Below are 12,922 nucleotides of genomic sequence, written 5' to 3'. Positions count from 1 at the left end.
CCTTTTGTTCCTTAGTTTCTCCTTAACATAATTTTGTTTTTTTATTCTTTCTTTCTCATACCTGCCCATTTGTCTCGTAGGCTGCAACCTTGGGAGCCAGGGGCGTGGCCCGCGAGGCCCGCGAGGCTCATAACCGTAGGAAAAGGCGAGGTGCGATCGGTCGGAATGTTTTAAAGTAAAGCTACGTAAGGCAAATTAAAGGAACGAACTACCCTTTTGATCGGGTAGGAAGGAATTTCACCATATGATAGTAAACAAAATAGAGAGGTAGTAGTGTATCCTTGTGGAGCCCCCCGAGCGACCCGAGCCGAAAAAGTGTTCGGGTCAGGGTGCTCTTATAGGAGCAAACGCTAAGTAAACAATGGTAAGACTGAAATTTAGGAGAAGAAAAGCGACATAGCTGTTCCAAGCGTTTGGTGAGAATGTCATCGTTGTTGTCCTTTAGTCGGTAGGCGTTCGGTCGGATCACTTCAACCTTCAATCGTCCGGATCCTTGCCCGCTATGTCCCTTTCTCGGTCTCTCCTTCTTCATCGTTTTCTTCCTTTGGCCCGCCAGCCTACTGCAGAAGGCGCTTCAGGAGTTGGCAGTCCTTGTAGAGGTGTTTGACGGGGTAGTTGTGGTTGGTGCACGGGCGCTCCATGAGCTCATAGAAGTGGCCCAGAGCTCCAACTACCGTTATCGAGATGTAAGCCACACCGCGATGGCCTCCAATACGCTCGACTAATACATCCAAATCGCCGAGCACAATTTCTCCAAAAACGCCGAGCACGAAAACTCCAAGTCGTCGAGCACGATTTCTCCAAAATCGCCGAGCACGAAAACTCCAAGTCGCTGAGCACGATTTCTCCAAAATCGCCGAGCACGAAAACTCCAAGTCGCCGAGCACGATTTCTCCAAAATCGCCAAGCACGAAAACTCCAAGTCGCCGAGCACGATTTCTCCAAAATCGCCGAGCACGATTTCTCCAAAATCGCCGAGCACGAAAACTCCAAGTCGCCGAGCACGATTTCTCCAAAATCGCCGAGCACGAAAACTCCAAGTCGCCGAGCACGATTTCTCCAAAATCGCCGAGCACGATTCCTCCAAATCACCGAGCATGATTTCTCCAAATCGCCAAGCACGATTTCTTCAAATCGCCAAACACGACATCTCCAATTCGCCGAACACATTAACTCACAATCACCGAACACGATTTTTCCAAAAATCGCCTACTATGTTTCCTCCGGGACGCGTAGGTTTTCCTACAAAAACAACGACGGTGTTGCACTTTCAATTTTCGCAACATAGCCCGCCGATCGTCAAACAGCACACCTTTTTTCCTTCTGTTTTCTATGGAAATGACCCAGTCCCCGACTACATCCTACACGTGCTTAGGGGCTCTGCCCTCTGCGTTACGGTTGGTCGGCTGCGGTTCCTTGGCCATGCCTGTTCGTCCTACACGTGTCAGCGCCCCCGCGCTCGACGTTATGGACTATGGGCTAGTCAAGGCCAAGATTTCAGTTATGAGCTAGCCGCTCGGACGACGCTTTAGCCATTCCTCTCGCCACGTTATTCACGTTGGCTGCTGGGCAGAACGTTTTTTCGCAATAGTAATTCTGGAAGGCAACAAGGCTCTAACACCCCACCAAACGTACCATGAGCTCGGTGCTCGGCATGTTGGCCGGTAGGACACGGTCTTATGACAAAGCTTATTTCTCCAACATACGCATGGGCTCCGCGTTATGCGTTACGGATCACGACTTAACTAAGGCATTTAGTTCAATGAAAACTAAAAGATCGAACACAACTTATATTGGGAAAAAGTGCATCGGGTTGATAATGCACAGATTCTTCTTAGCCAGATAAATCATGTATCACAGGCGGTAATATCCGAGCAGTTCTTTAAGCTTCGCCAGCAGCTTCGGTTTCGCCAAACAGATCTATATCGCCGACAAGCACTTTCGCCACATCCTCAACGTCATCCTCCAGCTGTTGGGTCTGTGTGTTGCTCAGCCCATCGGTGAACCCACCACCTATCGACTGGATGTCGACGGACGGATAATGGGACCGAACCACCGCAAGGGCATAAGTAGCGGCGGTCAAAACGGCGTCGCGGTTGAAGTTTTTGAAGTTTTCCCATGCGGCTTTGCATCTCTGAACGATGGTCTCTGGCCCTTGCTGCCTACCATCAGGATGGGGCGCCGGTTCAACGTCGACGCAGTCCAGCACGGGTTTTATTGCGGCGGTAATAGAGTTGAAGTTGTCCTTCTGGACTTTGGCTTCCTGCACCAGCACATCGAACTCTGCCTTGGTTTTATGTCGATAATCTACAAGAATTACAATGGTTCGTCACGGCAAAAAAGTATTACGACGTCACTTCCGATCAGGGGAAACCTACCTTTCAACTCTTCGGCCAGTTTGTCGGCTCGATCCGACTCCTTCGTTTTCTCTTGCCGGATTTGTTCGACGGTTTGGCGAAGCCGGTAGAGTTCTGCATCTTGCTCTGCAAGCACAAAAGATGAGACAAAAAGATAAAAAGAAGGCCACTTACTACAAAGCGCATTATGTGAAAAAGAATACCTGATTTCAGCTTGGATGCATCCTCCAACTGCTGGCACTTCCGGTCGAGCTGTTCAGTTTTACTATCGAGTTCTACATTTTTCTTGCTCAACTGCTCGAACATCGTCTTAAGCTCCTCGGATGCAATTGCCAGCTCCTCGGATGTCTTCTTCAGCTGCTCGGACGACGCCGTTAGTCGCTCGGACAGAACCCCATTTTGATGTTCAAGGTCCCGCGAATTCGACTCCGTAAGGTCCCGCTCCCACTAGGCCCTCTGAATACTTTTTTCCGAAAGACTTAAAGCCTCCCGAAGTATCTTATTTTCCTCGGCGAGGGGCTCCATCCTCTTTATCAGTTGGTGCCATTGTTCAGCTGTCCGAGCTATCCCCTGCGGGTTAACAGTGCAAAAGATAAACCTTGATCTTCCGACAACATTTATCGGTGTTATTGGCGTGACACTCACCTCGATTTGAGTCATAACTCCGGCAACGGCGGATTTCAACCTCTTTATCTCTCTGGTGGTGTTTTCTTCTTCGACGACTACCACCTCTTCCCCGCGTTTTCGAAGAATCCAGACGGACTGGGGCTCCGGCGCGGCGTGCTCGATCTCTACGACCTCGTCCTCCTCCATCGTCGCTTGAGGCACCTTCGGGGGGCTCCGTGGTCGGACCGCCGCTCCGACCACTCCCGGCACCCCTGCGGGTGACGACGTTTGCTCCTCAACAGTTGACGGGGTGGCGTCTGTAACCTCCAGCGCATCAACAGCAGCCACAGTTTCCGTTTCCACGGTAACGACCTTTTCGGTCGTAGCCGCGGTTGCGGTCGCCGACGCGCCCATCGTGTGCGCCAACGATTCACCATCGCCAGGTCTGCTGGGAGCGGCGGCTGGCTCGTCCTCTGTTCGCCGAACACTCAGGGACTCCTGGACGGGGGCAGTCATCATTTTTTCTTCCGAGGTCACGGGCCTCGGCGTCGCACTACGTCATATCGGCTTCTCAGTAACAAGGCGTGGCTGCTTGATCGACCTTGTGGGAGGACTCCTGCGCCTCTGCAGCGGGCTGCCGCTCTTCCTGGTGCTCGAAGGCCCCACCTTCCGTGTGTTGTTCGGGGGCTTCGATACTTTGCATCGCCGGGGCGTCCGCCATTGCCCCACCATAACTTTCCCCTGCTCGATGCTTGGGAGCGACGCTATCCACCGGCACCTCCATCGTGCTCGGCGGAGGTGCTGACTGGTCTTCGTCATCGTCCGACCACTCTAGCACAGCAGTTCGTGCTGGCCGAACTGCTCGGTCCTCTCCAAGAGAGATGCCTCCTGGTTTGTGTGCATGAGAGCTGGCAGTTTTTTTCCTTTTTTGGGCCGGCTCGTCTACTACCGGTCTCTTCCCACGGACCTTCTCTAACACTGGGGATGGACTATCCGACGAGGAGCTCGGCTCACCTTCTTCATGCTGTAGTGGCCGCCGAGGATCTACTCCTTTTGGCCAATCGGCTCTCGGCACGTTTGAAAAGTATATTGCCCTATCCTGCGAAAGAATCTTTTCATAAGTGAGTCAGTCCTATGCTCGGCAATTATTGCCTGATAGACGCAAAGCGAAATGGTTACCTGAGGAGGCGGGTTGGTGCAGTTGAAAGCCTTCGTCCCTTTAGGCCAGCTGAACGAGACATTTGAAGAAAATAGATCCATGGCATGGTCCATCACTTCTTTCTTCGACAGGTGGTCCGTGCTTTCACGGGTACCATCGTTGTCACCTTTAAAGTCGAACGCCGGGTGAGCCCTCTCTTTGCAGGGTTGGATGCGCCGAACTATGAAACTAGCTGCAACCAGTTCACCCCTAAGCTCCAAGCCTTTACTCAATTCCAGAAGTTCCATTACCTGCTCCATTTCAGCGTTGTTGGGTCTCTCCGACCAGTTACCATGGTTAACCGGGATGTGGTGGACATCGCAACGAATCAACGGGTGACTCTGTTTGATATAGAACCATCTAGAGTTCCAACCTTTCAGGGAGGTATTCAGCGGAACGTTGATATACTCGCTGGCCATCCCATCCCTGAGCTGCAGGTACACACCGCCGACCACCTTTGAACCGCTGCCCCCCTTCTTCTTCAGACAGAATAAGTGCCTGAAGAGGTTGAAGTGCGGCAGAACACCGAGAAATGCCTCGCAGAAATGGATAAAGATAGAAACATGCAGAATGGTGTTGGGGTGCAGATTATAGAGGCTAATTGCCCAAAACTCCATAAGATCCCTCAGAAAGGGGTGGACAGGAAACCCTAACCCTCACCAGAAATAATCCTCAAATACTACAGCCTCATCAGTATGTGGTGTCGGGAAGGGCTCACCGCTAGCTGGCAGCCATCCAGCAGTAAGACGGTCGGGGAGAACGCCCGCCGCCACCATCTTATCGAGATCAGCCACCGACGTCCTCGACGGCACCCACTCCTCGTCGCGGCTAGCTCCGGTGGCCACTTTCTTTGGCTTTACGGCCCCTCTTTTCGGCGCCATCTCCTATGGTTTGGTCCTAAGGTTGAAGGCGAATGCTCGCGATTGATGCGGAAGGTGAAGCACAGGGATTGCGAAGGTAGGAAGCAGGGTGGCTTGACGGAGGTAGGAGGCGATGCGAGTGGCGGCGCGGTTATAAAGCACTTCTCCCACTCTGCCTTGACTCTGAGGGTTTTTGGGAAACCGTTCCCGCGATCAGCGCTACATCGATTCCTCCAAAATGGTTTGATGGGCCGCAGCTTGGGCTATCGCGTCACAGTAGCCCACGCCGCTCATTTATCGCCGTCACTTTCTCCGAATTCTCTGCATTTTAATGAGGCCTAGTAACTGATACTGTACGGCCATTACTCCGAATTTCTCGCCGCGATTTGATTTATCCGATATCTAAGCCAGAAACTCGGGGACTGGCCACCTGCTCGGACGGTTCACTAATTTCTGAGCCTGGCACCACGTGACTACGTCACCTACTATCAGGCTCGGGGACTAAGTGGGCACACTTTACCTTACGGTAAATGTGCTCGTTTTTTGTCTCGAGGCTACGCTTGGGGACTGGCTACCTGCTCGGACGATTCACTAATTTCTGAGCCTGGCACCACGTGACTACATCACCTACTGTCAGGCTCAGGGACTAAGTGGGCACACTTCACCTTGCGGTGAATGTGTTTGTTTTTCTGAAAGCTTCCGAGCATCCAAAGGATAAACCAGGTATCTTTATCATTGTTTTCAGATTCTAAGTGGGCACACTTCACTTTACCATGCAGGAATTTTTAATTTTGGACTTGAGCTCCTTACACCCTTATGACAAGCCGTGCTCGGAACACACTGCTCGGCGATGTTGTACACTGCTCGGCAATTGCTCACAACTGATCGGCTGCTCCTTATGGTGGTCGGACCACGATTTGGACAGCTCGGTCTTGGTTCGCACCTGCTCGGAAAGTCTCAAGACGGCGTTGCGCAACGGGTACAAGGCGCTCGGGGACTAGCTGTGGGGGGTACGACCCCGGATACCCACGGCAGGTCACATGGGCTACGCCTCCAGGGGCGGTCCAGCCCGCAAGAAGGAGCCTTGCGGGGCACGATTCTGTTCGGCGACCCCCGCAAGGCACGGAGAGGATATCCTAAAGATGTTACGAGATCTGATAGGATATATACGATCCCATGTTTCTTGTAATCTGTTATTACTTTCCAGTTATCTCTCAGATCTAACCGACTTGTAACCTTGCCCCCCGGACCATATAAGGCGGGCAGGGACCCCCTACGAATTCACGGCAAATGATACGATAGCTAATGCAAACCAACAAACCACAGGAGTAAGGTATTACGTCGTACCGATGACCTGAACCTGTATAACTCGTGTGTCTCTGTTGCCTTCTTGTTCTTGATTACGCGCACCTCTGCCGATCAATCTACCATCGCGGGGTGCCCCTCGGTGGACTGCCGACGATAATCTGTCGACAGAGTGCAACAGATTCTTTGATCTTGATCTGGACAATGATCTCCTGTATGGCGAAGCTGGGAAAAACTTTGTGGTTTCTACAGTTCTCCCCTTGCGTGAGGTATGTCTTTCTATTTTTTATTCTCCTGATGTCTAAGTGGCAAGCATAACAAATTGTTGAAGTTTTTGACTGGGTTATCTTACTAGGTTCCAAAGAATGGTATCAAGCTCTCTTGGGATCTTGCTTGTGTTTTGGGACACCCTTTGGTAGGTCGATTGTTGTTTATTAGCCCCTTGTGTACACTTCAGGCCCCAAAGCGTAGCGATGATATTCATATTTTACGGGTAATGAAATGTAAGAATCTTTATCTTAGCCTAGTTCCACCTAATGTTGGATCTTCCAGTGGCATTGAATCAGAGTCTGACTACCAACCTGAAAGAAGCGCAATGGTTATGGAGACACCTAAGAGGGGTCCTTCAACTCCAGTGCATAAGAAGGAATCCCATCACTTCGCTTCCAACAGTGGCTCTTCAATGTGCTTGGATCCAACCACTGCGAGATCAGCACTAGCAGATGAGAAAGTTAATGAGTTGTTACAAACTTCAGCAGTACTGTGGCTTAATGGTAGACACTTGCTTAAAGGAAACTTTGTTCCTCTCTCAGTATGTGGAAAACTGTCTTTGTTTGTGGTTATGGGAGCAGAACCAGATAGTTCTTCTCAAGATGTTTTGTGTGAGAAAGGGAATACACTGTCTAATGCAGAGGATTCAACTAAATCAGGGGAAACCCCAGTTTTGTTCCTTGTTGACGGAAGCACAAAAGTTCGTTTATCTGATTCTGTCTTCACAAAGCAGCTTGGCTCAGATAAACCGGGTTTACCATCAGAACTTTACCAGTATGATGACAAAAGAAATGAAGATTTCAATCATGCCTCAACACTTGGTGGGTTATCTAAAGAGTCAGCAATCATAAAAGGAATAATTTCATTTTCACTAGCTGATCAAATTGGTCTGCCAAGGTATTGCGTGAACAGATATACACTTCTCACTATTCAGCCATAAAAATTAATGGTTTTAATTTTGCAATACGTTAATTGTTTCTAGATACAAAGGTATTCTTCTTTATGGTCCACCTGGAACAGGGAAAACCTCTCTTGCTTCTTCCTGTGCCTATGATGCAGGGGTCAACCTACAATCAATGGACCAGAGATCATTAGTCATTATTACGGAGAAAGCGAGCAATCTCTGTACGATGTTTTCAGTTCAGCCAAGCAAGCTGCACCTGCTGTGGTTAGAATTTCTTTGAATAATCGACTGCAATTACCTTTACCGTTATGTCAACTGCAAAAAGAATCCTGGGCTCCTAGTAGTAGTAGTGTTACCTCTTAAAGTGCTAATGCTACAATTCATAACATCTAAACTCCCATTTTATTAGGACAAAAAAAAATCTTTTATTTACTGACTTGGTTTTGTAATGATACCTACTCCGGGTATTCAACATGAAGTGTGTTCACTAGCAACTTATTTCTGGAGGGTAACACTATGATATTGAGTGCAAGCTGCTCTAATATTTTGATGGGTTGTGCAACTCTGAAGCCTTAAAAACTATCTTCTATTTAAATTCATGAAATTGAACTTGTTATTCTTTTCACTATTTTTTCACGTCCAGCAGGCAAACAACTATGCTTGACTATATATCTCCTTTTCCTCTTCTGTTCTTAATGCAAAATGCTCCCAATGATTGAGGGATGCTGAATTCTTCACTGTATGTTCTATGATGCATACAAGCAACAGATTCAGTTGAAGCCTGTTTCTAATGCTATGCTCATTAAGCATCAATAGTTGAGCATTGAAGTGCCTTACCAAAGCAGCTAACTTACCTATATAATATTGCATTGCTCCTATTTAGGAGCATCTCCACCTTTCTCCTCATAATTGAAAATCTGATTTTTAATTAAAAAAAAATTCCAGTTATGGTTCAGGTTTTTGACTTTCTGTTACCAAGTTGTCTGATTCATCCTCTCTGAAACATTGCATATGAGTCAGGTCAAATATTGAAATGTTTGCGCACTGATTATCCAAGGTGATAGTTTGAACTATTTTGTTAGCAAGGAGCAATGCTATATATTTGAAGTATTGTATCCTAATTAGGATCCTTATCCCATCATGTTAGCATTCGTAACAGTATCATGTATCTTTGTTGCTATTAGATATTTATTGATGAATTGGATGCAATTGCTCCATCAAGGAAGGATGGGAGTGAGGAGTTATCTATTAGAATGGATGAGGTTGGCCCTAGTGATCGTGTTCTCTTGATTGCTGCTACGAATCGGCCTGATAGTATTGACCCTGCATTGCGACATCCTGGAAGATTGGATAAAGAAATTGAAATAGGTAGAATGCTCTGATGCTATCCGTATATTTTCAATGCGAATGGCTGTGGATGTAGTCTACAGTCTACTCCACATACACATCATGCTTTTTAAATTAATGCCTGCAACTAAAATGAAAGCGCTTATGAATGTGTAGAATGTATTAGCAACCTGGCCTTTTGATTTTATGAAGTAGCATAATGCATTTAGGACTGGCCAGTATTTTAAACTTGCTTTGTACTGTAAGTTTTGTCATCTGTAATAAGTGATTATTTGTGTGTTTTTAGTAGCCAAAGGATTTTTTTTGGACACTAAGGTTGGCCATGCACTTATAGATGGCACCAAATTTAATGACTTCAATTCAACATCATTGTCCAGTGATATGTTGTTGAGTTTAAAACCAAGTTAATCATGTTTTGTTGTCTTCAAACTGGGTTGCAGGAGTGCCATCCCCAGGACAGAGGATGGACATACTTCGCTGCCTTCTAATTGGAGTTCATCACTCTCTCAGCAATGAAGAACTTGAGTCTGTTGCTCTAGTAACCCATGGATTTGTGGGTGCTGATCTAGCAGCACTGTGCAATGAGGCTGCATTGAGTGCTCTGTGGCGTTACATCAGCCTAAAAGAAAATTCAACTCAACAACTTGGTCATCCTGGCTGTAGTTTTGATAAGTGTAATAGTCAAGATACTGAAGATCCAAGCACATTATCGTCCTCTTTCTCACAGTTGACCATGTCATCAGATGATGTTGCCTGCATGAAGGGTGTTAACATAAAAAGTAGCGAGTCTTATGATGATACAGATGAAATACCACTATTAGTAACCATTAATTATTTTGACAAGGCTAAAACAAAAGTTAGACCAAGTGCGATGCGCGAGGTATCACTTCTATCCACCAGCAAGGCTTTAGCCATTGGCCTCTTTTATGACAGTTCCTATCTATATATGTGATCTGTGTGAAAAAAATGCCAATTGCTGAATCATGTTGTGTACAGGTTATTCTTGAGCTTCCGAAGGTACGTTGGGAAGATGTTGGTGGTCAGTTCAGTGTCAAGGAGCAGCTAATTGAAGCTATCCAATTACCACAAAAATGCCCAGAAGCATTTGAACATTTAGGGATCCAACCCCTAGAGGATTGCTAATGATAGGACCGCCAGGTTGCAGCAAGACTTTGATGGCTCGTGCTGCAGCTTCCGAAGCAAAATTGAACTTCCTTGCTGTTAAGGGTCCTGAACTTTTGAGCAAATGGGTCGGTGACTCAGAAAAGGCTGTGAGATCTCTATTTGCAAAGGCGAGGGCTAATGCACCAGCAATATTATTTTTCGATGAAATAGATGGGCTTGCAGTAACTCGTGGGAACAAAATGATGGTACGTCTGTTGCTGATAGGGTCCTCAGTCAGTTGCTTGTGGAAATGGATGGTGAGTTTTAACACTTCATTAGTAAATTCTTCTTTCAAATCTCCATATTTTTTTCATAAACTCGCCAATAATTGCCTTAGGATTTATTCTAATCTGTTTATTTTTTCACTGACGCTAAGATGTTTTAAAGCATGTGATTAGAGGTTCCCAAATAACAACAATGTTTTCTGTTGACTGTACATAAACCAAGCATCAAATATCTGATTATGATGTTTCCAGTCAATGTTATTCGGTTGGAGTATTAGCCATTTGCTTGTGCTTACGCACGGTTGGACTGTGTTGATAACCTTTTTATCTTATTTTGTTTTTTTACAAGCTTGTATCGATCTCTACTCAAAGCATAGAGATATGCGCAAACAATAGATTGATTATACTGGTGGCAAGGTACAGTCATATATAGGCTGAGGGCAGCTACCCTTAGCCCTATACACAGGCAAGAGGGGCACCCAGTGTTGGGCTGCACCTGGCCCATAGGCCTTCAGGAGAAAACACTCAGGATGCTAGGCCCATAAGCTAACCTCTCTGTCTAACATCTACACTGGTTATGATGCATAATTTACTATCATGTTTTATTCTAATCAGCTTATTTCTTCACTACACTCTAAAGTGTGTTAATTAAGCATGTGATTAGAGGTTGCCAAATAACAATAATGTATTTTGTTGCTTGGACATAAACCAAGCATCAAAAGTTATCCATGAAAAAAAATAAGCATCAAACATCTGATTATGATATTTCCAGTCAATGTTGTTCAGTTCTAGCCATATGTTTGTGCTTACGCACAGTTGGAATATGTTGATCACCTTCTATCTGACTTATTTTGTTATTTACATGCTCCTATTTGGTCTGTAAACTTTTATGGTCCATAATTTACTAGTGGCAACAGGTTTGGACCAGAGAGTAGGTGTTACTGTAATTGCAGCTACAAATCGTCCTGACAAAATTGATCCTGCACTTCTGAGGCCTGGTTATTGGTTCAATTGTTATTTAGTTGATGTACTTGTATCAGTGCTTAAATTTATTTCTGGGGTTACACAAACAATGCTTGTTACACTCCTTTGATCTGACTTTGAGAGTGATATATGCCCTAGGTCGTTTTGATAGGGTGCTGGATGTGCAACCACCAAACCTAGCTGACCGTGCAGATATTTTCCGGATTCATACACGCAGCATGCCATGCAGTGCTGACATGAATCTAAACGAACTTGCTAGACTCACAGAAGGCTACACTGGCGCTGACATAAAGCTTATCTGCAGGGAAGCTGCAGTTGATGTATGCTTCTCATTCTTCCCAGTCTAGTAGCATGAGTATATGCATTTTTCACTAGGTGGTGCTAGAAGTTTAAGTGACAGAATACTCTTTGTTTCAACAGGAGAGGTTTGACATCCAAGAAGTTGCAATGAGACATTTCAAGTCTGCAATCAGCAGAACAAAACCATTAGATGTCAAGTTTTTCCAAGAACTTGCAAAGCAATTCCGCAGATCGTTGACTTCACTGAGGAAGCAGTAATTCTGAGAAAGCTAGGTGGTTTGAGGAATGGGTGAACCATCACCTTCTCACACCTTACATTTTTGCTTGGTCTAGTTGGTTAATCCATACAAGCACATGGCTAGCTTCATCATGAGGAATGAGTTCATCCCAAACAATTCATGGGTGGCCTCATTCTAGATATTCATGTGATTCCTCAAACAAAGCACCTCATCTGTGAACCTGGCACGATTGTAGTGTAGTCAACTGTAATTACAGAAATGTTGTTGTAACTTGTAAACTGTATGTGATTCTTAGCTCATCACCTTGCCCCTTTGTTACATAGGTGGTATGCTTTTTGTTAGACGCCACTGTCTTGCAGCAACAATGCGGTTGGTCGGATTTTGCTGTGCCAAATATCTGCTGGAACTTGTGCGACTTTTGTTTCTGCTTGGTGTGCAGCTGTGCTATGGTCGATGAACCTGGGTTGGTACCCGTTGGGTTTATCTTTGCATTACATTTTTTATTTTTATGGCGCTGATAATTCTGGTTCGCGTTGCTATCTCTCTATCTTCGATCGCCCTGTTCGCTTGGGCTTGTTTGGCTGATAAGCCATGGCTGAAAATACTGTTGGCTGATTTAGTGTGAGAGAAAAGTAATATTCGTTGGCTGAAAAAGTACGTACGGTTTATAAGCCGAACAAGCCCAAGCGAATAGGGTGGATAAAGCTGGCGTCAGGACATCCGTCCGTCCACGTGCGTTCAGACGTGTCTCACAGATGTGCAGTGGACTGGTCCAATGACCCCCTCAAATCTTCTCGTCCATTTTCTAATATAAAAAAATACGCTCGTCGCTTCTATCCGCTCGTCACTCCTATCCGCTCGTCTGCTGCCTCCGAGGAGCAGCGCTTCGAGCACTGGACTGCGCTCAGCCACCGCCTCTGAGGAGCAACGCTTGGCCACCGGACTTCGCTCGCCTGCTGCATCCGAGGAGCAGCGCTCGGCCACCGGACTGCCGCCCCTGCCTGCTAGGGGTGACGCGCGGCCGCCTCCACGGCGCTTGGCTGCCATCCCTGCTTGTCTGGCACGTCGCTCGGCCACCGGACTACTGGCCCTGCCTGCCTGGCGTGGCGCGCAGCCGCCTCTGAGCCGTGCCTGCCCTGTGCCTCCATGCCGCATCGCGTGGCT

At 46.8% G+C, this 12,922-nt stretch overlaps 1 protein-coding gene and 1 pseudogene across 1 annotated transcript; one reads left to right on the top strand and one right to left on the bottom strand.

Annotated features, from left to right (window-relative positions):
* Positions 1-1,882: 1,882 nt before the first annotated feature.
* LOC136479941 (kinesin-like protein KIN-14C) lies at positions 1,883-3,377 on the bottom strand. Its single transcript, XM_066477641.1, has 4 exons — positions 3,087-3,377; positions 2,561-2,804; positions 2,379-2,483; positions 1,883-2,307 (listed from the first exon to the last, which is right to left on the bottom strand). Exons 1-4 carry the CDS (start codon positions 3,375-3,377, stop codon positions 1,883-1,885), a joined length of 1,065 nt encoding a protein of 354 aa, XP_066333738.1.
* Positions 3,378-6,472: 3,095 nt separating this feature from the next.
* On the top strand, positions 6,473-12,185 carry LOC136479940 (calmodulin-interacting protein 111-like; annotated as a pseudogene).
* Positions 12,186-12,922: the final 737 nt, after the last annotated feature.

Source organism: Miscanthus floridulus, chromosome 9 (assembly GCF_019320115.1).
Source record: "Miscanthus floridulus cultivar M001 chromosome 9, ASM1932011v1, whole genome shotgun sequence".
Taxonomy (NCBI): domain Eukaryota; kingdom Viridiplantae; phylum Streptophyta; class Magnoliopsida; order Poales; family Poaceae; genus Miscanthus; species Miscanthus floridulus.
This window is presented reverse-complemented; position numbering and strand designations above follow the sequence as displayed.